Raw genomic sequence first — 26,821 nt, 5'->3', positions numbered from 1 at the left:
TGCTGCTAAACCTTCACTCTATACAACCTTGACGTACTCAAACTTCCGTCAACGGTTTAAAGAAAAATCACTGCAATGTACTTTCCGAAAAATACGTAAAAGCCAAGTGATATCTCAGTGAAGAAAAGCCGTGCACTCACCATATGCAGTCATGATCCAGACACCTTCCTTCCGAACGTTGTCGCCAGGACGAAGAGGCTACGATCTCGTAGTTGTCGTCCAAGTTGGGGTCTCCAGGATGCCGTATCCCAATCGCTGCCAGCCAGTTTGTTGCGCTTCAGGGGCGATCCCACCGCTGCCACCCGTTTGTTGCGTACTCCAGGGTAGCGTACCGTACTGCTGCCGAGAAGTAGCGGCGCCTGCCTATCGAAGCTCAACCGACATTACTTATTGGGTAGCGTAGCGTTGTCGGCGGGCTGCAGGCATCCGGTAGACCATGGCGACCGAGCAAGGGCGAGACGATTTGCTAGTGCGAAACTTGCACGGTTTATTCAAAGGTAGTTGAAAGAAAATGAGAAGAGAATGAAGTATATCAAGGTACATTTCGGAGCCCCTTAAATAGGCAAGTGTGGGCGGGATCTTGCTTCCGTCGATGTCACGTGACAGGCACAGAGAGAGGGCCCCTCCTGCATTACCGAGCACGGGAAGGAGAACTCAACCCTCTTTTCGACGAATCCTGGGAGAAGGCCCTTTGTGCGCAAGCTGACTGACGTTGGCCCTCGCAGGAGAAGGTCGGGCGAAATTCCTGTCGCCACGTGGTGTCAGACGCCAACCCTAACAGCGTGCGCATATGCGATGTAGTTCCTATTCCCGACAGAGCTGTTGCAACGGATATTAAATTCGATGACATTTTTCCTAATAATGCAAAATTACTTCCACACCGTATTCTAGACGGTATATTACAAGATTTGAAAAACTTTCAAACAAATATTGTAATTGCTACAGATGCTTCACAATGCGAAGAAAAGTCAGGTGTAGGAATATTTTCCCCGATTCTCGATTGGACATTTTCTTTTCGGCTGCCAGATTTCATACCAATATTTTTAGCCGAATTCATGGCCGTGGTGCTGCATTACGCAAATTAGGACCATCAATTACGTCAGCCGTGATAGTCACTGATTCGTTATCATTGTGCTCATCCCTTACTGCTTCTAGTGATTCTCGCGTGATGAGGACATTTCATACATTGGTACCTGGTTACTTGAGAAGCGTGCGTTTGATTTGGGTGCCTGACCATAAAGGACTAATCATAATGAAATTGCAGACTCTCTAGCCAAGGCATCGATAAGTGGCCCGATTCTCCCTTGCTGCCCTTTGACTGCTTATGTTACTGCTGCTAGATTTCGCAGGAGTGTCATTATTCAGACAGTATCAGGCTCCGCGATTAATAACTCTGTGGATTACGGACATCTCCTGCACCCTTGGAACAGAGATTTTTGCCGAACACGGAAAATTTAAGTGTCCATAACAAGGCTGCGCTGCCGTATACATGCACTGAACTTCTACCTCCACAGGTCTGGTCTGGTCCCCTCACCATTATGCTCATTCTGTGGCGAAGCGGAGACAATAGACCATTTCTTGTTGTCTTGCAGACGTTTTTATATTATAAGAAAACGACTACTCGAAATCCCGCTTCGCTCTATTGGTCTAACTTTATCAGTGCCTGTGATCCTATCTTTTGGAGCCTTCATTATTGGGTTCAGCCAGAGAAATGTTGGCTTGGCAATCCAAAATTATCTAATTGAAATCAATCGATTTCCAAGTTAGAGTGATCGTTCTCCCTCCCAACCATAGCTTTTTTATTTCTTATCTATTATTAATTATTATTATTATTATTTTATACCCGGTTTTCATCTGATTATTTCTTTTTTTCTCCAAACACAAACCGTTTACTTTTAAACTCCAACGCTAAAATTGTTAACTCCCTTGTTATCATTATTATTTTTATGCACCTAATTGAACCACCCGATTCTTGGCCAATCCCTCGCTGTGGGTATGTGCCACGGCCATTTAGGACAACAACAACCCCAGTCTATGGTGCGCGCTTAGAAACCGAAACATTTGAATTCCAGCAGGCAGCTCATCACACGACTTCATTCTGTTGTCTGCGTGCTTCTTCTATTGTATTCCTTCTTTACTTCACGCTGAGCAAAATTACGCGCGCGATATAGCATTCAAAACAGTTCTGTTTGCGAAATCGCCTCATATGCAAGCCAACATACATGCATTTTTATATAAGTCCGGTGTTGTACGCGAGTACTTCCCCCGAATACGCGCCGAGATTACGGCAGCCGCGCGAGGTGGCACAAGGAAAAGAAGAGAAATGCGGTAGTTTTGAGCCAAACTCGATTAATTATGAGATTGCGAAAATGTTGCGCAATGACAAGGTGTGATGAAGCGCTCATGGCTCACGGAAAGTCCGCGAACCTCGATCGGTCACATGTAGGGAAAGGTGTCGCTGTTCATTTTAGTTGCAAAACTCTCCATAAAGCTTAAAACACGTATTTTTTCTAGATTTAGACCTTAATGTTTAGTCCTGTTATCTACTGACGCGCAAAAACAATATTATTTTTACTTTTTGACATCATAAATAAATATTTAGACTAGTAAATAAATGTATAGATGGCGCTAAAGTCTGTTAAAGACCAAAATTGGTAGCAACATATCGTTGCATTTAGAATAAGGGATTCGCACTTATTTAATGTTCTGCAATCTGTTTCGCAACGTGTTCTGTGCCAGCGTCTGCATAGTTCTGTGGGCTAGCCACGGCTAGCGACGGCTCCGAGCCTGACAGGCCAAGGCTGGCAGCGAGTGCGTGCGGCATGCGTCTGCCTGGCACTGCCCACGGCCGGACGCGTTCGGCGCATACGACGTTTGTCTGCCCCAACGGCGCGCGTGTTGGATTACGTGATGGCCTTCCGCGCAGCATCAGCAGCGCGCGTCCGGTGCATGTGGTGACATCCGCCGCGACGCCGGCTTGAGGAGCTGTTGCTGCGCGCCAGACCTCCGCAATGCGCTGGCAGCCGGCGGCGACGTAGGCGCGCCGTCTCGTCATGTGCAACATGGAATCCAGCGATCGTCCCCGCGTCGGCTTCTGGTGGGGTGACAAGAAGAGCCGCGAGCTCAGCACGGAGGACTTCAAGCAAGCCTGCGCGTAAGCACGCCCCCATCGCCGCCGCCCCCTTTCCACGCCTCGCGCGCGGTGTATCTTGAAAACGCGGTCGCTGGCGACTCGCGTTGCATACCGATCATCGCAGCCTCGAGATGCCTCGGCATCTGTCTAGTATGAGTCAGCTACCGGCTATTGTTTGGCGGGCATGGCTGGAAAAAATGCGTTGGAGGTTGACGGGCTGTCGTGGTGTGACTAGACGTGCACTGGTTAAGCGCCGGTTTATTTGGAGCAGTTCAAAAATTTGCGCGCCAGGCTTGCATGCTACTAGTCAAGCTGATATTCTTTACACAAGACTAGTGCTACAGGGTTCGAGGCTGTCAGTATAATACACGAAGCGTTATCAACTGCTTACAGCAAGGCAGCACACATACTAATAGCGTTGATGCAGAACAGAGACTTTTACTAATCCTGTACCTCACGTACACCGAAATCAGCCAGCATATCTTTGGGGCACAGATAGTTACCTGCTGTGATGTAATTAGAAATGTTACTGAAAGATATAGTGGTCATATTATGATGTGCTGCTGTTTAAATTGTATATTTAAGCATAAAGCATGAAAACAATGTTGTGGTGAAAACAACTGTTCTAGTTTTATGTGATTACGCTTTTTTTTATTATTCACATACCCTAAAGACCCTTTACGGGCATTACATATGGGTTAAAGAAAGAACCAATAAAGTGATCATATTGCATAACACAGTGAAAAATCAGAAAAGCATAAACAAACATGCACTCAGGAAAACAGGGAACATATTTGGATAACAATATCGTGGATATCAATGTGGGACAGGTTTTCTATTATGCCTCTGCCAGATATTGAAGGTATAACAAGTGGAGATTCATGTAGGAAATATATATATGCATTTAACCAGGGCAGTATAGCCTATGACATGCGCAATTAAAGCAACATTTCATGTCACATTGTTAATGCTGCTTGAAATACAATTGTCATGAGAGTGCCAGATAAGCAAGGACAATGGTAATTCCAAGCTAAATTTACGCATCATTACCTTAATTCTGCATGTAAAGCACATTACATGCAACAACTTATTTGCTTTGTGACTTAATCGTGGGCACTGTCGCGATAAAGCAGCTTCAGGCATTTGGCTGCCATTTCCATAACCATTGTTCAAACAGGACTTGTTGCTGACGTTAATTTATTTGAATGGTGCTGAAAGTATAGAGTTTTGTGAGGTGGGGGGGACAGAAGCTCTGCCTTTCATTTAGTTGCAGCACAACGAGCGATGAGACCACATATATGACATTTTAAATTTCTGCACTATGCTGCATGAGTTACACCCGAGAACTTTGCTCTTTGATGTACGCCATTCTTAAATTAACTATGAACCCCACAGCTTTGCTATGCTTCGAACATTGCCAGTGTTGCTCAGCTTCTGTGCTTGTGCACAATTTTTTTCTTACATATTGAGCCAGGATTCTGAACATTTCAGCTTGTTAATTCAGCATTGAGGCAGATCGTTGTACAGAGACAAACAGATGAACAGAAAGAAACGACACACGAGCTCTCTTCTGTTGTCTTGTTTTCCATTCGTCTGTGTGTATCTAGTACAATTTGTTATGAGCCAGCCACTTTTCATTGTCAGTGGATGAGAGATTGGGATGAACCATAGCAATGAAATATATGCATGTGTTGTGCTTCTATTCCTTCATGCCTGTATGGCATACCGCTCAGCACTATAATTGCGCACTTCTTGTTCATCATGGTGTTCTTTTACAGGTCCCATGGGCTGGAACTGGTGAAGGTATGGGAAACTTCCTTTTGCTGTTGCAGGGTACAACATTGCTCTTTACGTTGCTGAAGTCATAGCACAGTGTAATTGTCGAGAACTGTGTTATTTATATATTTACTTATTTCATACATGGAGGGACCACAAATAGCTTCCCACCTTTAGTGTGCTACCTGTGCGACACCAGAAAAACCGTTTTTGTCATATTTTGGTTTCAGCTTTTCCTGCCACATTTTCTGTCCATTTGCCATTCACAACCTAGTTAGGGACATGTGGATGCAGGAATGGTGTATGTCCATTGTCTGTTTGCTTTAGGCAGGAGCCCTACAGAATGTACAAGTGGAGAATGAGGTAGCTTCGTGGTCTTTCTTGGTGGTGAAATCACAGAACCACCCACTCCGGTCATTCTAAAGAAAGCCTTCGCACAGCCTTGCATGAGAATGTTCCCAATGATGGGACCTTTTCAAGCGCTGCAAGCAAGAGCGGGTGGCTGCTTGAAGGTACAGTGCGGTCTATTTTCAAAAGGAACGCCCCAATCTTTCACCTTCCTGGTGCCCTATCTGCAATTGCCAGCTGAAGTTATGTCAATACGCTGCACAGGGGAGTAGCAAAGTGCCAGTGCCACCAACAACACGTCATCTGTGACAAGGACAAGTGATTGTACACATGCCAGAGGGAAAGATTCATCTCATGGGTTCTTTCAGGGTAGTTTGTTGTTGGGCTAATTGGTACACAATGTTTTAGAAAAAAAGAAACCGCGATAAATAGGACCTATTTTCTTTTTATGCTAACAAAATGGGTTTCTTTACAGTCACTCATTGGTTTCCTTTAACAATGGGACCGCACTATAAAGTCGGTCTCAAAAGATTATGGACCATTATCTCTGTAGCCTCGGAATGCAGCCTGGTATTTAGATTTCCAGCATGTGCTAGTACTATATGCGAACAACGTAGTGTTGCATGGTTTCACTGGCAGCCGTCACAAATTGCTCGAAATTCAACACTTTCTTGAATTCATCAGTCTTCAAACATGGTACCTGTCTTGCGGAAATTGCAATAGCTCTTCTGCGCAGAAATTTGAACGAATTGGTAGGCATTTATGGCCAAGCGGTAGAGAGAAATGAACACTACTATGGAAGGGACAGGACATGTCTCTTTCCCTGGTCGCATGTCAATTTTTGCTCACATTTGTTATTAAGCACACCTCTTCTATCAAAATTCCATGTTAATGCCAACCGTGATGCCTCACTTGTATTGCAGTCTGGGTCAGCATGTTCAACGATCTGCTTCACAAAAGCTGTGCATGTGGTATTCGGTGCTTGCTTAGTCAGAGGTCAACGGAAGAGCTTAACAGTTTCCCATGTTGGCCCACTGGCTAGCTTCATGGAACAGCTGTTGCAAGCATACTTTCTGGCGCATGGATATTTCTGGTGTACACGGCAGTTGGACCTGACTCGTCCCCTCGAGGAGCAGGGACCACTGGCAGCTATCGTGCACAAGTTCTGCGACATCCTTGTGCGAGCTGACCATGGCGACACCGAGTGCCAGCACATCACAGCCGAGTTTGAGGTACCTGATGCTGGATCCATTTATATGGTAGAACAAGAGTGGCCAGATGCGTATTGAATCAGCCAGTTCCATTTGTCTTAAGGGGAGGTTACTATGGGGCCGACTCCAATTTGCCTTTAAGTATGTAAAAATACAGGAACTCTCTCATTTGACAGCTGCTGAATGAATTTAATAAAATTTGCTGCATTTAAGAAACAAATGTTACCCACTGTTTAGAGCAGATTCTTTATTTAGTCCAATTTTTCTTAAAACAAAAGCTGCTGAAAATCACCAGAAGAATTTAAGCATGCTGTTTACATGCCACTGTGCTTGACAAACTCTTGATGTTCACAGGTCACATATATCCTTGGCATTTGCAGTTACGAAGCATCCTTATGATGCACCATGAAACTGTTGGTGGTGTCTCATTGCATGCGAGCTGTGACTGCCGAGTAACAAGACTGACAGTCCATATGACTGAGGTGCTTACTGTGGTCCACTCTGTGCAGGTTAAAAAATAATGATCCTAAATTAAAATCGAACATTGGTTTTCTCAGGAGGACCATGCTTGCCTGGTAACACAACTCTGAAAACATGTTAAGCAATGCATATGCAAACTGAAATTTTAATATGATTGTCCTTTTGTATTGCGATTAAACTGAAAAGCCGAGAGAGAAACGAATGCAAAGTGAGCCATCTGTTTCTTGTAAATAAAGTCAATGGCAATAGTTTACCCAGCCAATTCAAGGCCAGGAGAAGCTGCTTGCTTTAGCTACAGCAAATGTGGTGCTAGCAGAATACTTGAGAGGCAGAAGTTTCAGCTGCCACAGTTGATAGTGTCGCAGATGCCATGCCAGTGTTGTCCAAAGAATTGAGGAAAAAACCTTGGCATGCAGCGCTTTTGCCGAGCCCACCCGAGCGTGGTGGTTGTCGACCCCCTGGAAAATGTGCGGAAGGTGCTCAACCGCTTCCACCAGTACCGCCTGGTCGAGCAGAGCCCCCTGGCCACAACAGGTGAGGGTCACTGATGCACACCCTTTCGCGGAGCATTGCAGAAAACGTTACCTCTCCTTTACCTCGCACTAGCCTGCCATCCCAGTCGACTTAGTTGAGAGATTACTTTCTCCCATTTTGTTCACACAGTATAGCACCTTTTTCTTCTGTCCCATAACACTTACATAGACCTCCATTCCTCTTCTAAATGAACATCTGTAAAATATATGTAGGTCTGTGCTGTAGAAAGGACTGATGAAAGTTGGAGACATGACAAGTGACAAGTGAAGAAACAACTTTAAATAGCAAACAGAAAATGCTTTAGAGAAAAAATTCTCACTGCTGGCTTTGTTTCTAACCAACCTTTTTTGAGAATGCTGTTTCTCATTCATACACCCAAACCAACAATGCAGCCTCTAAATATTGGGCTGAAAGTAACACCTACCAACATCCATGCATTGAAGCGAATTGTTGCAAAATTGGAAGAAGGGTCTTGTGGCTGTCGAACCAGTGTGAAGTTCCTGAGGTGGCTTGAGCAAAAGTTGCAAACTGGGACTTGAACCTGATCAGTGATTTCAGCTCAGGTTTCCACATACTCTGCTGAAGCATACACTGGCAACAAAATCAACTTACCAAAGCACATGTCGTATTTAATAAAGGGAAAAATTAGACATCCATACCATTCGTAGCAATTGCTACAAAGGAAACCTATATGGGTTCCTCGAAAGAAAAGCCTCGCAGTTGAAAAATTTGTCCTGGTCCGGGACACCGTGAGTGTTTCCACAGAACTGTTTCGTCAAACATGTAGTATTCTTCATTTATCTGCATGTTAATGGGGAAGTGGTATTAAAGTAGCCCTGAGCCTCTCTTTATTGAAGTCGAGAAATTTGAAGTTAAATTAGACTATTATACTTTTGGCGCAAAAAGTACTCCAAAGCGTTGAGCATAAGCAGAGTTATTAGCAATCAAACAGCCCCTTCATGGTGCTTCCGCTCCTTCTTCAATTTGCACTGCGAAGGCTACAGCAGGGCGGAGCATGTCCACAACGCTCCACCAACTGAATGTCACTGTGGCGCACAGTTCAAATTTTATTTTTTTATGTTCACATACACCCTACTACTTTCGATTTTGGCACCTATGAGCACTAAACGTAGTCATCCTCTACGAGCCACAGTGCCCTCCGCTAGCAGATTCATCCTGTCACCCCGCAGCGGCCATGGTATCTGCGCTACGTAGCAGACTGCAGCTACATGCAACTGCAGCATTTCTTTTGTGCACGACAGGGCTTAAGTGCATGCTCGCACTCATATGCTCCTGTCTGGCTGTGCTTTGTGGTGTGGACCAGCTTTGTTCTGCATCAGCTTGACTGAAGGATAGTAGCTACATCCAAATTAAGCATTTTGAAGCTCTATCAACAGCTCAATACTAAGTGAAGTCTGCCAAGGCACCTAACCAGCAGCAGCCAAGAGTGAGCGCGCACTGGCAAGCGTGCGTGTGGTCTGACCTCAAGTTTTTCATGGTTCGAGGCTAGTTAAGTGTTGGAAACTAGTTGAAATTAGCGAGACCCAACAGCTATGATACCAAAAAAGTTTAGTTCCTATAAGAGCGGCCACTGTGAGCAGACGATAGTCGGTTTCTTTTGGAAGTACGTAATTCTTATCGAAATTCGAAAGCAGATTTTCGCTTACTTCAGCTCATTTGTTAAACTGCATGAATAAATCTACACAGTAACAGTAGGAAGACATAAACTGATCCAAACACCCTTCTTGATTGATGTCAACTATTGGCCAATAATACTCACATATGGGAATCTGTTATATTATGAAATAAAGCGTCCAGAAAAGAGTGAGGAACAGGCTTCTGTTCAAATGAGAGCATTTGAGAAAGGTGACTTCGCGGTCCGATAGCGAGCTCCACACGCTGTGCACGGCTGCCAAGCCTGGCTGAGATGTTCACAGCAACATATGCTATCAACGGACTTTTTTCATCAAGCCCGAGGGCTGGCTCAGGGCCCCTTGAAAGCTATTTTCTCTACCTTTATTTTACTAAATTTAACAAAACTGCAAAGTACTTTTAAGTGTTTCTGTGCTGATTTGTAATACACAACCACTTCTTTGCAGTAGACCAGTTAGTTTTAGAGTTAAAAATAATTTACCATTGTTTATGGGATGGAGCAAAAATTACTCTCCAACAAATTACTATGCGCACACGGTTAGATGCTAGACAGCATAAGGAACACAATGTTATGAGCACCTTTTTATGTAACAAGTATTAGCAATCTTACAGTGCTGGAAGGTGGTGTGCTGAAAGTGTGACTAATTCACAATCCGACGTGCAGCAAAGAAAAACAATATTAGAACTCAAATTTGAAGAATCTGCTGTTAACACCTGTAAGCAGGTACAAACAGAACAAACTAGGACAAAATAACAATAGCAGAAATGCTGTTTTTTGTTACTACAATGAAGAAACAGGCAGTACAGTACAACTCTACAAAGTTTTCTGTGGCATTCATAAAAGTACCTAGCATAAGTGTGCCGCCTTTAAAACTGCAGCAGTGTTTCTTGGCAGCATTTCTTTTTCAATGCTATTGTGTGCCCAGCGCTTGGAGAACTCTCGCGTGCAACCACAGTTTTAGGACCAACAGAGATAACACGTCTGGCAAGCGCACAAGTGTGCTGCCTATATCTCTGTGAAAGATATTGCACACAGGCAAGACAGCCAGTCGACTTCTGCTTCCTTGTTGACATTGCCACATATGTGTCATCTTTCTTTTGGCAGTTGATTATTTCTGCTGAACTGCCACTCTTGTGTTATCACTCTTTGCAGGACATGGTTGCTGTACCAGAATGTTTGTAAACGTTATCGCCACATTGAGTTTGGCACATCCTAATCAGATTTTATGCGTGTGATAAATGTTATTAGACAGAAGCGCCGCTTACTGCTCTGTAATATGCGACAGCTGTATAGATAGAGGCTGAACTTTAGCATTGTGATTCAATTGGACAATCGCCAACCGTGCTTGCCTCTATTGTCGTGACCCAAGTGTTGCTTTGCTGGGTGCAATTTCACTCAATGGATCCTTTATTCCTGTCGATTCTTCGAGCTGCTGTTTTTGCCCGAGCATTGACACTATATGCTGATGATATAGGACGAAGATATTAGGCCATTTGCAATAAAACTTTGCATGTTGACACCATCACTGCACTGCTGCTTGTTTTAACAATGTTTGCTTTAGCCAACATTGTTAAATGATTTGGTAAGTGTTGAGAAGGCAGCTTGATTTTCTCTCATTTGTACAAACTACCAAGTAAGAGCTCTGTGGTGTAATGTTACGACTGCCCTTGATGAAGAAGATACATACTAGCCAAAGGAGGAAAGAAAATGCAACAGGGACATTGACGTTCTAGGATACATACAGTTCCCCAGTGACCAAGTGAAAGCCCAGCCTCAAGGACAAAGCAGATGGCATTAAAGTGTGTGTACAGGCAAGGTCAAAAGCTTGCAGCACAAGGGTTCTGCAAGACGTTTCAGCCCAGCTTTGGTTTGCAGCCATAAAAACTGTGTTGGGCGTGTACAGTAGCACACAAAGCACATCTGAAGTCTAGGAGCAGGAAATATTCTGCTTTTCCTTAGATCCCGCATCCTGTAAACTCCTTACGCTGCCTGTACACATGGCACACTTTCATGCTTGCTGAAACGAAATTTTAAAAGGACTTCATTAATTAGCTCTTGAAGGGGAACATGGTCTAGTGCATAACTTCATCTGGTCACTGAAATCTGGTACAATAATGCTTACCATCTTTGAAGTGGTGACTCCTGTGGCAGTAGTGGGTTGGAGGTGCCCTGGCTATAGCTAGTGCTGGGGGCAAAGGAGGATGCAGGGGACAGTGGTCGAGTGTGCAGCTTCTGGTGATGGATGTGCCTCTATGAGGCACTTTTATTTTTCACAGTAGAACTACTGCAACACTTAAATTTGGGCCCGTGTGTTTCCCTTCACAGAATGGATGTTTGTGCCGCCCTTTGTGGAGCTCACTGGAGCAGACATAGAAGCTGACCGGGCAACACTTCAACAGCACAGGGTCCAGTTCCCCATTGTGTGCAAGCCACTGGTATCGCATGGCATGAAGAGGGCCCACCAGATGTGCCTAGTATTTGGTGAGCATGGCTTGGCAAACCTGCAGGGCCCCTGCGTGGCCCAGCAGTTTGTGCCCCACGAGGGACGCCTGCTCAAGGTGTACGTGCTGGGACAGCGCTACCACCTCACGTGGCGGCCATCACTCAAGGACTTTGTGGCTGACGACTCGCCCACCATTTTCTTCAACAGCCAGGATGTTTCCAAGCCGCACTCCAGCTCTCCGCTCAATGCCGAAGCTGCTTTGGATGTGAGTGCCTGTGTGCATTTGGAGTGGGCTTCCTCCTGAGAGGTCTTGTTGCCTTCCCTGTGCTAAAGGCCCTTTGATGCAGACATCTTTCTACCCCGTTTCACACATAACAGGCAATGCTACAAAGGCTGGAGAGTTCTCTCCCTGCTCACATTTTCTGACCGAAAAATTGTACATTGCATATGAAAGGCACAGACATGCATCATGTAATCCCAAGTAAGATTAAGCCTCATACATGTTGCAAAATATGACAATTGTTACATGAAAGGCATGATAGACATCAACCTATTTATCACAGAATGAATGGAGTGGCACGTTTCTGTGACCAGGGGTCACAGCAGGCCACTTGCGCTAGCTGCCAAAGCATAGCATGTCAAACTGGAGACACAAAGGGGTACAAATAATATGTGATTGGATGTAATCTTATGCCTAAAAATTGGAATTGTAAAACATGTAGTAGTTGTTTTGCAGAAAGCCTTGCAGGTCGAGAACTGCATTGTGAAAGATGTGGAATGAGACTGGTACGTAGGTTCCAAAGCATTGCCTGCTAAGTATGACTTGGAGTATAGTGAACAAGAGCATTGGGTAGAACAGCCAGTTATGGTTGCATAGGCGAAATGTAAGATTGTCGTACACACTTGCATCTCCAAATAATGTGGTGGTGCACAAGACGTGCGACGCGAGCAAGAAAGATAAATGTGTGTGATACAGTCGAACCCACTTATAACAATATTCAAGTGCCAAGTAAATCCCATTATTGTAACCAATAATTGTTATAACCAGGTTGCATGAAAAAAAAGCAGAGAGAACAAACGTTCTAACTAGACAGAAAGAAGAACAGTGTTTACTCACACAATTTGTGCACTTTTTTTCTTACTTTAGGGCTTCAAGAAGAGGGTGCACGAATTATGTAACAATTTTGCAAGCACATCCTAAATAATGTCTAGAGTGGAATCCCGGTTGTACATCCCCAGATTTTGCGACGTGCTGGGCTTTAACAACAGATTGGTGCAGTCCTGGTGAGCTCCCCATAAAGACAATGCATTAAATACCTCACCGATATGGTACGAGATTACGCACGTCCTGCCTCATACGACAACTCGTGCAAAACTGTGAGCTTAAATGCGTGAGAAGTGCCGTAGCTTCCTGCAGCTCCCTCTCGGCACTGTCCACTCTGCCAGGAACAAGTGCTGCACTGTTGGCTGCATACTGGGAAAAGAAAAAACTCTGAAAGTGATCACCCGAGAATACTGCCCTAGTGTGTATGGAAAGCATGAGAAGATATAACTGATTACCCACTGGAAGGCACGCAGGTCCTATCGGATACACATGTTCATGTTTGTGTGCACCCTGTGGTTAAATAAACCGCTTACCAAAATGTCCCCATAGCGCATTATTGGCTATAGCAATTAAATCTGGCTACTTGAACTCTCCGCCTTTGTTGCCCCTCCCAAGTCTCCTTCCCGCTCCTCTGACTTTGGTGAGAGGGTGAAACGAAGATGGGAGAGAAGCGCACAAAGCCGGCGATGCGATGCTACGCGTGTCTGCCGTGTGTGGATAGCACATGCTAGAATTGAATAGTCTTTGGATGTTTATGTCCCCTAAGCTTTATCTGTTTGACATTTAAATATGCATCGCATTGACACCAGCACAGTGTACCCTTTTCAACAGTGCCAGGTCCTTGTTAGCAGACGTTACTGTCAACCATGCACTCGCATGTAGCTATTTGTAAATCTGAGTTTAGTACCACATATTTGTCAACTGTCTGCAGTTATGTGAAATGAATGATAATCTGCGGACTGCCATAACACTACAATAGGAAAACAAATATAGAAGTGCAGCAGCTTCTCCACTAGTTCAGAAACTGTGGGTAAATCAAGTAACTTGAATTGTAATTTTTTGTAAAATGGGTTAAGAACACAGTGAAACGTAGCTTTAAAAACTGTCATCTGTCATTTATTAGAAAGCATAATTTAAACTGCTGAAATTGGCAGCTAACAAAAGAGAGCCTTTTTGTGAAAAGGCTGTCTCTCAATATGCCATCATTAGCCACATTCACAATTCAAGGCAATATTTCAGATGGTCATACTTGGCATCATGTTGGCAAGCTTTTGATGTCCATGATTCAGTGTAGTTCAATGTGCCACGTGGTGAAACATGAAGATGCTGCCAGGCCAAGATCTGTGTGGGGCAGGATACAATCGCACCACTTCCCTCATTGTAGCCTTATGGCAGCAAAAAACAGCATGTTGTTCCATGGTGTGATTCCAGTTGTGTAATTGTCCAGGGGGCGCCAATGCCATGCCCGCGAAAACTTCGTTTTGTGGTGGACACAATGAGGCAGCAGCTTGGGCAGAGACTCTTTGGCATCGACATCATTGCAGAAAAGGACACAGGGCGGCTCTGCATCATTGATGTCAACAACTTCCCTGGTAAGCACACATTCACTGTTTCTGTGCGCAGAGGGGCCATGTAATGCAGCATCCTCGTTTCTTTTCCAGGCTACGATGGGGTGTCAAACTTCCTGGACCAGTTGAGCAGCATGCTTGCGGAGCTTGTTGGCTCCGAGCTGCCAGACTCGGGCATCGACACTTCTGATTCGTCAGACGAGACTCCTCGTCGACTGCACCACTGACTGGCAACTTACTGGCCCGCTGACACGAGCACATGTACGTCACGGTCAGTGTGCAGCATGCGTGCAGCACGCGAGCTTCCCACAACAGCTGCCAGGGGCAGCGCATCCTGGCGACAGAAGAGGCTGGTGCAGCCATTGTTTCCCGTGGCCACCATACGACAGAGCTCGGGATAGAATTGTGGCAGCGTTGGTAGCTCGTAGAAGATGAGGCGCTGCACACCTTTGATACGGTAACGGCGATAGAAGTGGAATCGCTCGGTGTACAGCATAAGCCGCCGTCGGCCAGTGAAAAAGACTCCTCGTGCTCTAGACACCTTGGCATCAGATGTGTACTCACAGATCTGGCAGAAGCTGGCGTCGAGTGAGCGCAGGTGGTTGCGCAGCCGCACAAAGTCAAAGTATGAGCGCACGTACACCATGCAACCCTGGGAGCCCTCTCGCAGCAGCGGTGGCAGCACCTTCTCGGTGAAAAAGCGGAAGCGTGCCTCAGGCACGTCAGCAGCCGAAGCAGCCTCAAAGCGCTGAAACACTTGGGCGAGGGAAACCGTCACCTCTGTTAAAGAAAGTTGCGGCAATTAATATAAGCCTTTGTGACATCCAAAACACAATTCACATTTTTAATAAAGTACACCGAGATACAGAAAGAGTAATTATAAAATGTGTCCGGATCAACTGCCAAAACGCACTACAATCCCCAGCTCAAGACAAAGGGGGTGCCTCGAGTCAACTGTGCACTCTTCTAGCGTTACCTGAACTGTGGTTAACATGGTGCCCCACCAGTGTCTGCACGTCAGAACTGTATTGAATCTCTTTATATGTTACGACACGAGACACAGAAGGCAGCTGTGTACAGAGACTTCATCAAGTGCATTAAAAGTGTCGGCACTACACAAGATGGTTTGTCTTCCTTTCATAGCCATATTATTGTTTCTAGGTTGTATACTTGCAGACGCTACTGCTCACAGCTTTCAGGTGAGTGCTGCTGCACATTTTTTTATGGGCTTTTTGGTATTTTCGTACCTGGCATTAAGCAGCCGCTAGTGCTGCCCCCAGACTATAATGCTGTACACACAATATCTGTGCTCGAAGAGAGACTTGCTCAAAGAGCAAAAGTGGCTTTATGCTTTTTTGTTTGTGTAGCCTCTTAAGCATAGTTACCGTGAAATCGGTTCTAAAATTTAATGGCAATGCAGCCGAGTATTGCTACAATGTAGTGGTAGTTGTGTGTTAAAATTTGTTGTGTAGCACCTTTAGCAGTTAGGGGAGGAGGCTGCAGACCGAGAATTGGCCCAAAAGACTTATTTTCTGTTTGTTATATTTGTGTTTCTGAGACCTTTCATTCCCATAAGATTTTATCGCAATAACATTATTTGAAATGCTTTCCCTGAATTTCTCAAAATACTTTTGACATACTTGCAATTCGGGAGAGAAAATAGCTTTGGTGCTATTTTAGCTAATATTAATTTTATTACCTAAAAAATAAACGCATGGTGAATGCACTAAGTAAGCCCAATTTTAGGGTAATATTTTTTTAAGTATTTTAATGAGTCACATGTCAAGTGAGATTTTTGGGGGCAACTTTGATGGCTTCTAACTCTAGTTCAAGTAGACATAGCACACTGGTATATACCTTGGTGTACACCTTATTATATGTTGTAGATTATTTCTCCATATTAACTACTCTAGGTGCAAACTTTTCTCCAAACAAAAGACCAGTTTCTACAGTGTATCATGTACTTCTTGCCCTGGGCCATAATTACATTTCTGAAAATTAGCACATCAAAATACACAAGATGTGCAAATTTGGTCATTATCTGTCCATGAATAAGGAAGTTAGCTTTCACATAGCTTGTTCATACTTCCCATATTTGTTTATTGGTTCAAACACGATGCTTAAGAAGTGCTATCCCCAAATTATTTTTTTCATGAAGTGACATCGATGAGCCGTGTATTTGAGTCTTCCAGTTACGTGTTTCACAAGTTGGAAAATTGCAGCTACCATGGCCTGAGCATGTTAAACGGCAATGGAACGCTGCATGTCTGGTTACCACAGGCAAATGCTGGAGCTGTATTTTGAAACAACCCTTTTAATTCTTATGCTGCGAGTCACACCAAATGGCTGATCCCATCGATGACAGCCATGTCCTATCTCGATGGGTTGCCTACCTGCAATGGAGCCTGGTTCCAGGGTGTTAGCAGAGGTCACCAGGCCTGCATAGTTCTGGGCATGCCTGCTCAACAGAGCTGAAATGGGTGCCTGGGCTACGGCACTTAGCACCACTGTCTGGCGAAAGCGGCGAGCCCAGCCATGCAGCCACCAAAGGCGCACGCGGGAGAAGTCTGCCCCGTGCGGTTCCACAGCTGGACGGTTCACATGCTCCAAAAGGTGCACCACGTGCTCCCAGTTCTGCAAAGACATGCGAGAACTGGCACAGCTGAAGCTGAACATGAGGTCACTCCCCGCAAGGTATAGGAACAGGCTAGTTGGTCATCCATAATGAAGGCAACTACAGCTTTACACCCTTGGTAGTGAGCCCTGTTCTTCATTCATTGTCTGTTTCTGTGCTGTAGTCGCTTTCTCCACAACGAGCTGCAATCATTTCACTGCCTGCCTTGCCACTAAGATTTCACTTTGTTACCTTAAAGACTTCTCTAGGGGGTATTACATAAGGGGTGGGGTTATAAAAAATGAAGATATAAGATGCTGTTCACTTTGTTGCAATGCCCCAATGCAAGGTAACCCTCTCCACGAAGGTATGTATGTATGTGCACACATACATATATATTATTATTATTATTTTTTTTTTTTGGCTCTAAAGGTCCAGCTTGGGCGTTACATAGGGGGGGGGGGGGGGGGATAACAACTGATATACAAAGGTATAGGGCAACGTGCATGTAAGTCGAATATCCTTATGCAAAGTCATACATGCTATGCAACCTTTACATATCTTCTCATTCAACAACATCATACGCCAATAATTCTTACATTATACAAACAATAATCTTACATCCTCTGACATCTGAAGAAATGCAAGAAGAAATGTTAATGTTTCTCACTTCCGAATGTTTCATTAAGTGTTTGAATATAATATGGTCAGTTATTTCAGCTATATTATTTGGGAGATGATTCCATTCCGAAATGGCTAAGTGCTGACATGAAAACTGCAATAGTTTAGTACATGCAAATGGTTGTTCAAGCTTAAATTCGTGATCAATTCGTGGGAATTTCCTTTTTGGCTGGTATCTTTCAATCCTGTTCAAGTCATTTTGTAATTTAATACAGTCAAGCCGTACATTTTAACGGCTGATACAAAATGCAGTCGTCGGCATATAACCGGATTTCCGAGCCTATACCCTGATAAATATCATTTATATAAATTAAATATGGAGTGGGTCCCAAAACGGAACCTTGAGGCACACCGGACTGAACCGGTTGAAATGACGAACGGACATTATTAATTACGACGGCTTGTCGTCTGTTACTTAAGTGTTCTTTAACCCAGTTTATTACTTTCTGAACTGGTGTTGGCCATAATATCCTAAGAATAGACCTTTCAGGCACTGGCTTTTTTATATGAAAAAATGACAGTACATGTGTATGAACTGGCTATGTTTAATGAATAATCTGTGCAAGAGGTGCGACTGTGGTAAAATTTGTGGGATGACGATAATGATCATGGGATATGTACGTGGAGCTTTACTGCGTGTGATGTACGCAAGCTCAACTGTGCACAGTGGTGTGGTGCACACCAGTTGGCACTTAATGCACACGGTGCCTATATCGGTTTCAGTAGAAAACGCAATAGAAATTGCAACAAAGGAACCTAAGTTTGTAATATTAATGCAGGCTGCTATTATGTTTCTGCCAAAGTTGAGAGCCATCATTAATTACCCGTCGTAGTTGTAGGCAAACACGTGCATGTTCCAGCAATCAGATTCAGGGACTGAAACCTTATACAATCACTTTCAAAGGTACTATCCGCTTGACTGTTTTTGGCACAAGTCAGGCACGCTGTGTTGGCATGGTTGATACAGTACCAAGGAGCTACCAAAGACACTGAACACATCCAATGCTAGGCATGTAAAATCTTTTGAAAGTATCTCTGAAAATAATCCCGCGAGAATACAGCCACAGGATTTGCAAGGGAATGTTACATTCACAGTCCTTTATTTCAACAATAATTCTTTACAAAAAGAAAAGGTCTACATGTCTGGTTATTGATATTGGATCTGTATTTTGCAACCACTGTTAGAAGATGTGGACAAAATTTTGAAATATAATATTTCAATATATAAGGCAGGCTCAACTGTAGAACATGTGTTTAATGCAGCACCCTCCCCTGTTGTGATGTTCGCCTCTCAAGATATTTCAGTGGACAATCGCAACTCCTTTGTTCTCTAGTGTAGCCATGGCTCAGGTGAATAGCACTGCAGGCCACACACTTCCAACACTGCTAGAATCACGCCTGCTGAACATTGGCAGATGCAGATGCGATGCTGAATTTTGCACTTGGATGTGCTTCATTACTGCAGCAGTTTAACATAGCATAGCTGAAATCCCACGAAAGACAAATGTCACCCAATAACTCAAGGGCTTCTTAATAGCGACACACATACCGGGTGTTTTACTTTAATGTTAAAAAAATTTTTATAAATCGCCTGTGGCATATACCGAAAATCTACTTATCGAGCTGGATTACTTGAAGAAGCAGTCATTACTTACACTAGAAATAAAACAAAATTTTGCTAATCAACTATTTAACTAATTGCTTCAGTGCATACATTGCTTACATGAACTGAAGCCAATGATTTCACAAGGCAAATTTGCTTGAAGCGAATTTTGAAACTTAACAGTTTTGAGACAATTGCATAAACTTAACTCGTTTAATTTTTTAACAAATTGCATTTTTATGCATTATAGCTTAAAAATTCCTGGAACACCCAATGCATTTCATGGCAACCATAGGGAATATATTGAAAGTGGTCATTCTCAGAATTCGTTCCAAGCGGATATCACTTTTGATGTCACCTGCTACAATTCATAAATAGCAATACAGATGACTTCCATTAATTCGACATTTATTGGAATAACAAAACTGATCGAATTATCCGGCGGTTCGAATTACACCAAAATGCAGAAAATATGCCAAAACACCAGTGCTTAATCCGGCAGTATTTTTCCAATTCTAAAACGCCCCGAACCAAAGCGCACCCACTTTCTATTTGTCTAAAGCAGAAATCTAATGCGCACCGTATTTTATAGCACCAAAAAGAAAAAAGCAAGCAAGTCAAACAGCTGGTTTCCTACAGTCAGCTTCTCGGCAATACATCTGTGTTGTACGGTAAAGCATACTGTCACGTGGTGGTGACGTTGAATAACACGGTAGCAATACTGTGAACGACAAAACTAACTTTTATTGGGCGAACCTGTGCCCACAAAACAGGCTACACTTATAGCACAACGATAGCGGCGAACACGCTCGGCGATCGTCGAAAATCTGATCAGCGGGTCAAGCGCGTCGGCTTTTATACAGCAGTCATCGAATGTTCCAGACTAATCGTTGGGAACCGCATGCCTTCTACAAAGTTCTACACCATTCGTGTCAAGCGATGAAATCAGATAACACAAGGTTCGGCGACAACAGACAGCGGATAGAAGCATCGATAACTTTCCAGAAACTTCGGATACATGCAGGCGCGTCCCGCGCTGTGCGATAACATTTCTTAGGAGGCAAAACGTGTCGCCCGATAAAGACAAGTACACGTGTCAATACCCCCCTCTTAAAAAGCATCGACCCGATGCTGCAAACAAAAGAAAGTAATAAATAAGCACTCGTAGCAAAGGAAAAAAAAGCAATATAAGGAAAGTTCGTTAGCGTCCGTAAAACGGTTTAAGACGCACCACGTGGACCACTTCAGGTCGTGCGCGACGCCGCTGTGAATAGGAGATGCAGTCTGGCACGACCTCATAGTCCAGTGCGCCAATACGTCGGATGACCTTGTAGGGTCCGAAATAGCGTCGCAATAGTTTCTCACTCAGTCCTCGTCGGCGTATCGGGGTCCATACCCAAACACGGTCGCCGGGCTGGTACTCGACGAAGCGTCGTCGGAGGTTGTAGTGTCGGCTGTCGGTACGCTGCTGGTTTTTGATCCGCAGACGGGCGAGCTGTCAGGCTTCTTCGGCGCGCTGGAGGTAGGTAGCAACGTCAAGATTCTCTTCGTCGGTTGCGGCAGCATGGCGTCGAGCGTCGTCGTCGGGTTCCTGCCGTAAACCAACTTGAACGGCGTGATCTGTGTTGTTTCTTGCACCGCCGTGTTGTAAGCGAATGTTACGTACGGCAGGACGGCATCCCAGGTCTTGTGTTCGACGTCGACGTAGTACATTGCTAGCATGTCGGCGAGGGTCTTATTTAGCCGCTCTGTAAGACCATTCGTCAGTGGGTGGTAGGCAGTTGTCCTCCTGTGCCTTGTCTGACTGTATTGCAGAATGGCCTGGGTGAGCTCCGCTGTAAAGGCCGTTCCTCTGTCGGTGATGAGGACTTCTGGGGCGCCATGTCGCAGCAGGATGTTTTCGACAAAGAATTTCGCTACTTCGGCAGTGCTTTAGTTTCAGCGAAGCGGGTAAGGTAGTCCGTCGCCGCGACGATCCACTTATTTCCGGTTATTGACGTCGGAAAGGGTCCCAGCAAGTCCATCCCTATCTGCTGGAATGGTCAGCAAGGAGGCTCGATTGGCTGTAGTAATCCGGCTGGCCTTGTCGGCGGTGTCTTGCGCCGCTGACAGTCTCGGCATGTTCTGACATAACGGGCGATGTCGGCGGTCAGGCGCGGCCAATAATACCTTTCCTGTATCCTCGACAGCGTCCGGGAGAATCCAAGGTGCCCAGCGGTTGGATCGTCGTGTAGGGCGTGCAATACTTCTGGACGCAGTCCTGACGGGACAACAAGAAGGTAGTTGGCGCGCACTGGTGAGAAGTTCTTCTTTACGAGCAGGTTGTTTTGAAGCGAAAACGAAGCTAATCCTCGCTTAAATGCCCTAGGGACAACGTCGGTGTGCCCTTCCAAATACTCGATGAGATTTTTCAACTCCGGGTCTGCTCGCTGCTGTTCAGCGAAGTCGTTGTTGTTGTAGCCTGTGGCACGTGTGGCTCCTACCCACGATGGGGGATTGGCCAAGAAATGGGTGGATTATACCAAAATAATATAGAGCATAAATTTCCTAATATCTATGGGAATAGCATTGAATAGGGTTGAATTACCGGTTAAAATGTAATCAGCGAAGTCTTCTGCGCTTAAAATGCCGAGGAAGGCGTCGTCATCTTCGTCATCTTGCGGCGGCGAGTCAATGGGGGCGCGTGATAGGCAATCGGCATCAGAGTGTTTTCGTCCGGACTTATAGGTTACAGTGATATCTTAGGCTCCACCGCGCCAGCCGTCCTGAAGGATCCTTTAAATTCGCTAGCCAACACAAAGCGTGATGGTCACTGATGACTTTGAATGGCCTGCCATATAGGTACGGGCGAAATTTCGCTGTAGCCCAAACGATGGCGAGGCATTCTTTTTCGGTTGTAGAATAATTGCCTTCCGCTTTTGACAACGACCGGCTAGCGTAAGCTATCACGTGTTCATGACCATCTTTTCTCTGGACTAGCACGGCACCGAGGCCTAGGCTACTGGCGTCAGTGTGGATTTCGGTATCGGCGTACTCGTCGAAGTGCGCAAGTACGGGCGGCGACTGCACGCGTCGTTTGAGTTCTTGAAATGCGTCGGCCTGCGGCGTTTCCCACTTGAACTCGACGTCACATTTAGTTAGCTGTGTCAGCGGCTCAGCGATACGTGAAAAGTCCTTGACAAATCGCCTGTAGTAGGCACACATGCCAAGAAATCTACGCACTGCCTTCTTGTCGGTGGGCTGCGGGAACTTTGCAATGGCAGCTGTCTTGTGCGGGTCGGGGCGAACTCCAGACTTGCTGATGACGTGGCCTAGGAACAGAAGCTCATCGTAAGCGAAGCGGCACTTTTCTGGCTTCAGAGTGAGCCCTGATGACTTGGTGGCCTCTAGTACTGTCGCAAGCCGCCTAAGGTGATCGTCGAAATTTTCGGCGAAGACGACGACGTCATCCAAGTAAACAAGACAGGTCTGCCACTTCAATCCTGCTAACACCATGTCCATGACACGCTGAATGTTGCAGGCGCCGAGCAGAGTCCGAATGGCATGTCCTTGAACTCGTAGAGGCCGTCTGGCGTGAAGGCGGTCTTTTCGCGATCTCTCTCGTCGACTTCTATTTGCCAGTAGCCAGACTTGAGATCCATCGACGAGAAGTATTTTGCGTTGCAGAGCCGATCTAATGCGTCGTCTATCCGTGGTAGGGGGTATACATCCTTCTTTGTGATTTTGTTCAGTCGACGATAATCGACGCAGAAACGTAAGGTGCCGTCCTTTTTCTTCACCAAGACAACAGGGGATGCCCACGGGCTTTTCGACGGCTGGATGATGTCGTCGCGCAGCATTTCGTCGACTTGTTGTCTTGTAGCTTCACGTTCTCGCGGCGAAACTCGGTAAGGGCTCTGGCGGAGTGGTCGAGCACTCTCCTCGGTTATTATGCGATGCTTGGCGACTGGTGTTTGTCGAATCCTCGATGACGTCGAAAAGCAGCCTTTGTATCGTTGGAGCAGACTTCTGAGCTGCTATTGCTTAATCATGGGGAGACTTGGATTAATGTCGTAGTCTGGTTCGGGAACCATGGTCGTCGGGGTAGATGCGGCGGAATCCGAGAGGACAAACGCATTACTGGTTTCCAGAATTTCCTCGATGTACGCGATCGTCGTGCCCTTGTTGATGTGCTTGAACTCCTGGCTGAAGTTTGTCAGCAACACTTCAGTTTTCCCTCCATGCAGTCGAGCGATCCCTCTCGCGACGCAAATTTCACGGTCTAGCAGTAGACGTTGGTCACCCTCGATGACGCCTTCTACGTCGGCAGGCGTTTTGCTCGGCAGACAATGCTACGTCGGCAGACAATGCTGGAGCGAGGCGGGATGCTGACTTGACTTTCGAGTACACTTAAGGCATGGTGACTACTAGAGCTCTCCCGCGGTATCGCTCGATCTTCCGACAGCGTTATAGACTTCGACTTTAGGTCAATGATTGCACCGTGTTGGTTCAGGAAGTCCATGCCGAGAATGACGTCTCGCGAACACTGTTGGAGGATAACGAAGGTGGCAGGGTAAGTCCGGTCATTGGAGTTGCCTTGGACACAATTTTCTTGGTCTCAGGTAAAAGTCCGTGCTCCGGGGGCAGCTGTTGAAGACGGCGGCTTGCTCGATGTTCCGGGACGGCGCTGGTGTTGTCTTTGCGGTCCGGGCTTGAATTACGGCTTGTCGGGGGCGACCGGTACATGAACGTAAAGCACCTCCACCAGATGTCACGTGGTGGTGACGTTGAATAACACGGTAGCAATACTATGAACGACAAAACTAACTTTTATTGGGCGAACCTGTGCCCACAAAACAGGCTACACTTATAGCACAACGATAGCGGCGAACACGCTCGGCGATCGTCGAAAATCTGATCAGCGGGTCAAGCGCGTCGGCTTTTATACAGCAGTCATCGAATGTTCCAGACTAATCGTTGGGACCCGCATGCCTTCTACAAAGTTCTACACAATTCGTGTCAAGCGATGAAATCAGATAACACAAGGTTCGGCGACAACAGACAGCGGATAGAAGCATCGATAACTTTCCAGAAACTTCGGATACATGCAGGCGCGTCCCGCGCTGTGCGATAACATTTCTTAGGCGGCAAAACGTGTCGCCCGATAAAGACAAGTACACGTGTCAATACGAACTCTGCGATTGCACCATGCAGGCAATTTTCGGCCTATTTCTGCTAAAAAAAAAAAAAGAAGAGACGTTTGCTAGAATCGGATAAATATGTAATAAGACATCGTCAGCTACGGTTACTGCTTATAAATCTGTATAGGGCAGGCCGAAAGTAGGTGTTTTCGATGGAAGATTTTTTATGCGTGTAACATGCATTCACTGTCCCCCAAGCTACGCCGAGACAAATGCTGCCACTAAAGGAGTCACTATTGGGGTCACTATAGGTGGTAGGTGCATGTGTGCTGACTGGTTAAGTTCGAATTATCTGGCAAAGGTATGTTTTCGGATTGAAAAGAGCGCGTAGTGACATTTTTCTCAAGCACTAGCTTTCAACAGCAACCTTCTCCTTGGTTTCTTCTGGATGCTTTATTTCGTAATATAGCAGATTACCATACTCGGCTGCTACTGGCCACTTCTCCTTACTGTTTCTGTGTATATTTATTGGCGCAACTTAATAAACAGACTGAAGCAAGCGAATCTGCTTTCAAATTTCGGTAATAATTACGTCCTTCTGGAAGAAGGCATCTATCGCCTGCTCGTGCTTGACAACCCGCATAGGAATGGCCACCCTGCTTGTCGGTGTCATAGCTGTCTGGTCTTGCTAATTTCAACTAGCCTTTAACTTTGCGAAACCTGCAGTCAGATCACATGCACGTTGCCAGCTTGCACTCACTCCTCGCTGCTCCTGGTTAGATGCCTTGGCAAACCACTTCGTATTGAGCTATTGATAGTGCTTCAAAATTAACAAGTTGGATGTGGCTACTATTCGTCAATCGGCTAGTGCCAGACAAAGCCGGTCCATGCCACATAGCATGTCCAGACTGGAGCATATGAGTGCAAGCACACACCCAAGCCCTGTCGTGCACAAAGTAAAACACTGCACGTCTGCACTACAGTTGCATGTAGCTGCGGTCTGCTACATAGCGTAGATATCGTGGCCGCCACGAGATGCCGCGGTGAGTCTACTGACCGAGCGCACTGCAGCTCAGTGAGGACAACTGCATTTGACACGTCGTAGGCACCAAAATCAGTAGTGGTGTCTACATCAACATCCAAAATCACATTTGATCTGTGTACCATGGCGATGTTCAGTAGGCAGAGCGCTGTATGCATGCCTCCGCTCCGATGTAGCCTTCGCAATCGAAGTCACTGAAAAAGGAACCATTTAGGGGACATTTGATGGCCAATAACTCTGCTTCTGCTGAATGCATTGAAGTACTTTTTGCGGCAAAGTATTTCTGAAATAGTCTACTCCAAATGCGTTTCTCGGCTTCGATAAAAAGTGGTTCAAGGCCCCTTTAAAACCAACTTTATTGCTCTGCTTACCCTAGAACAAGAGTTGCGAGACTTTGAATGAGAAACTCTGGAGTTCTGGACCTTAGCTTCAAAGCCTCCCAACACTTGTTCTAGGGTAAGCAGAGGAATAAAGTTGGTTTTAATGCACTGCTTGAGTCATGCAGAAGCCATTAATATGCTGTTTAGTGAAATCTGATAAACTTATGTTTTGCAATATTTTGCAGACAGTTATTTGGAAGAAACTTGCTTAATGTTAAAACCAAATGAGGTTAACAATAATGGACCTTATATTCAAAATAAGAACATAAAACTGCGCATATGTACAAGTTTTGAGCACCATAATGCATAGAATAAATATTTTAAAAAGTCTTTGGTCTAAGGGACAATTTCCCCCTTAAAATGTGCCCTTTTAAAGACCTGAAGGCTAAAGCCAGCAGTTGTAATAATGTTTACATGTTACTTGAACTTATGCTAATGACAAACTGGCAACAATTCTTCACAACAATCTTCGCAACAATTTCACAGGTGGTCGTTAAAGGGACACTAAATCAGTCAAAACTGATTTCATACAAAATTCTATTTTCGTCAGTTTTGCAATAATGGTTTATTACATGGGGATGTGCAGCTTGAACTCCTATTTCTTTGTTTTTTATTTTGTGCTAGAACACCAGTGCATTATACGTAAGTCAATGTGATGTCGTAGATTTCAAAGTATCTTCTCATATTTGGGCTGTGGTGGCTCAGTAAGAGTTTTTGAAACTTGCTTAGTCTTTGGCTAGTCAAGAGAATAGTAGTCTGTTTTTATCAACAGATTAACTAGGCCTTAGCAAACACCATCAAAATTCATGACGTTACGGCGAGCTGATGTCGAAACCGCAGAGTTGCATGTGCCACATATCTTTTATTACTGCATTCTTTTCTGGCTTACCAGACCTATTCTCAAAGTAAGAGTGGTATTTTTGGTATTGTAGAGGCATACAATAATCTCTTGTTATAACGAAGTCAGCGGGATGGCGAAAAAAGTTGTTATAAGCGGTAATTCGATCTAAATGACCACTCGAGAAAAGCTAAAGCAATTGAGCTTTAATTGCGCCACAACTGCGAGGAAGTCAGTGACAAACTGTTAGGTCACCGGGCCGCTCCATTTTCGTTCCCGGGGGTAATTAAA

The 26,821-nt window shown here is 45.1% G+C and overlaps 2 protein-coding genes across 2 annotated transcripts in view; one reads left to right on the top strand and one right to left on the bottom strand.

Moving 5' to 3' along the window:
- The first annotated feature begins 2,718 nt into the window (after window positions 1–2,718).
- LOC142563709 (inositol-tetrakisphosphate 1-kinase-like) lies at window positions 2,719–15,372 on the top strand. The gene is made up of 7 exons (XM_075674303.1): window positions 2,719–3,154; window positions 4,912–4,936; window positions 6,364–6,489; window positions 7,365–7,482; window positions 11,462–11,844; window positions 14,132–14,276; window positions 14,346–15,372. Exons 1-7 carry the CDS (start codon window positions 3,054–3,056, stop codon window positions 14,477–14,479), a joined length of 1,032 nt encoding a protein of 343 aa, XP_075530418.1. The 5' UTR covers window positions 2,719–3,053; the 3' UTR covers window positions 14,480–15,372.
- LOC142563708 (U3 small nucleolar RNA-associated protein 25 homolog) overlaps window positions 13,779–26,821 on the bottom strand; it is a 28,239-nt gene continuing 15,196 nt past the window's right edge. Inside the window, exons 6-7 of the mRNA XM_075674302.1 lie at window positions 16,646–16,886; window positions 13,779–15,032 (exon numbers count right to left, since the gene is read on the bottom strand). Coding sequence (XP_075530417.1) covers window positions 14,488–15,032; window positions 16,646–16,886 — 786 coding nt within the window. The 3' untranslated portion in view covers window positions 13,779–14,487. The remainder of the gene's footprint in view (window positions 15,033–16,645; window positions 16,887–26,821) is intronic.

The sequence above is a fragment of the Dermacentor variabilis genome, chromosome 11, assembly GCF_050947875.1.
Source record: "Dermacentor variabilis isolate Ectoservices chromosome 11, ASM5094787v1, whole genome shotgun sequence".
In the NCBI taxonomy this organism is placed as follows: domain Eukaryota; kingdom Metazoa; phylum Arthropoda; class Arachnida; order Ixodida; family Ixodidae; genus Dermacentor; species Dermacentor variabilis.
Note: the sequence above shows the minus strand (reverse complement) of the source record. Positions and strands in the feature narration are given on the sequence as shown.

Coding starts and splice junctions, on each gene's coding strand:
- LOC142563709 (XM_075674303.1), top strand. CDS start 3,054: ATGTGCAACATGGAATCCAGCGATCGTCCCCGCGTCGGCTTCTGGTGG. Junction 11,845..14,131: donor ATGCCGAAGCTGCTTTGGAT/GTGAGTGCCTGT, acceptor GTAATTGTCCAG/GGGGCGCCAATGCCATGCCC. Junction 14,277..14,345: donor TGATGTCAACAACTTCCCTG/GTAAGCACACAT, acceptor TTTCTTTTCCAG/GCTACGATGGGGTGTCAAAC.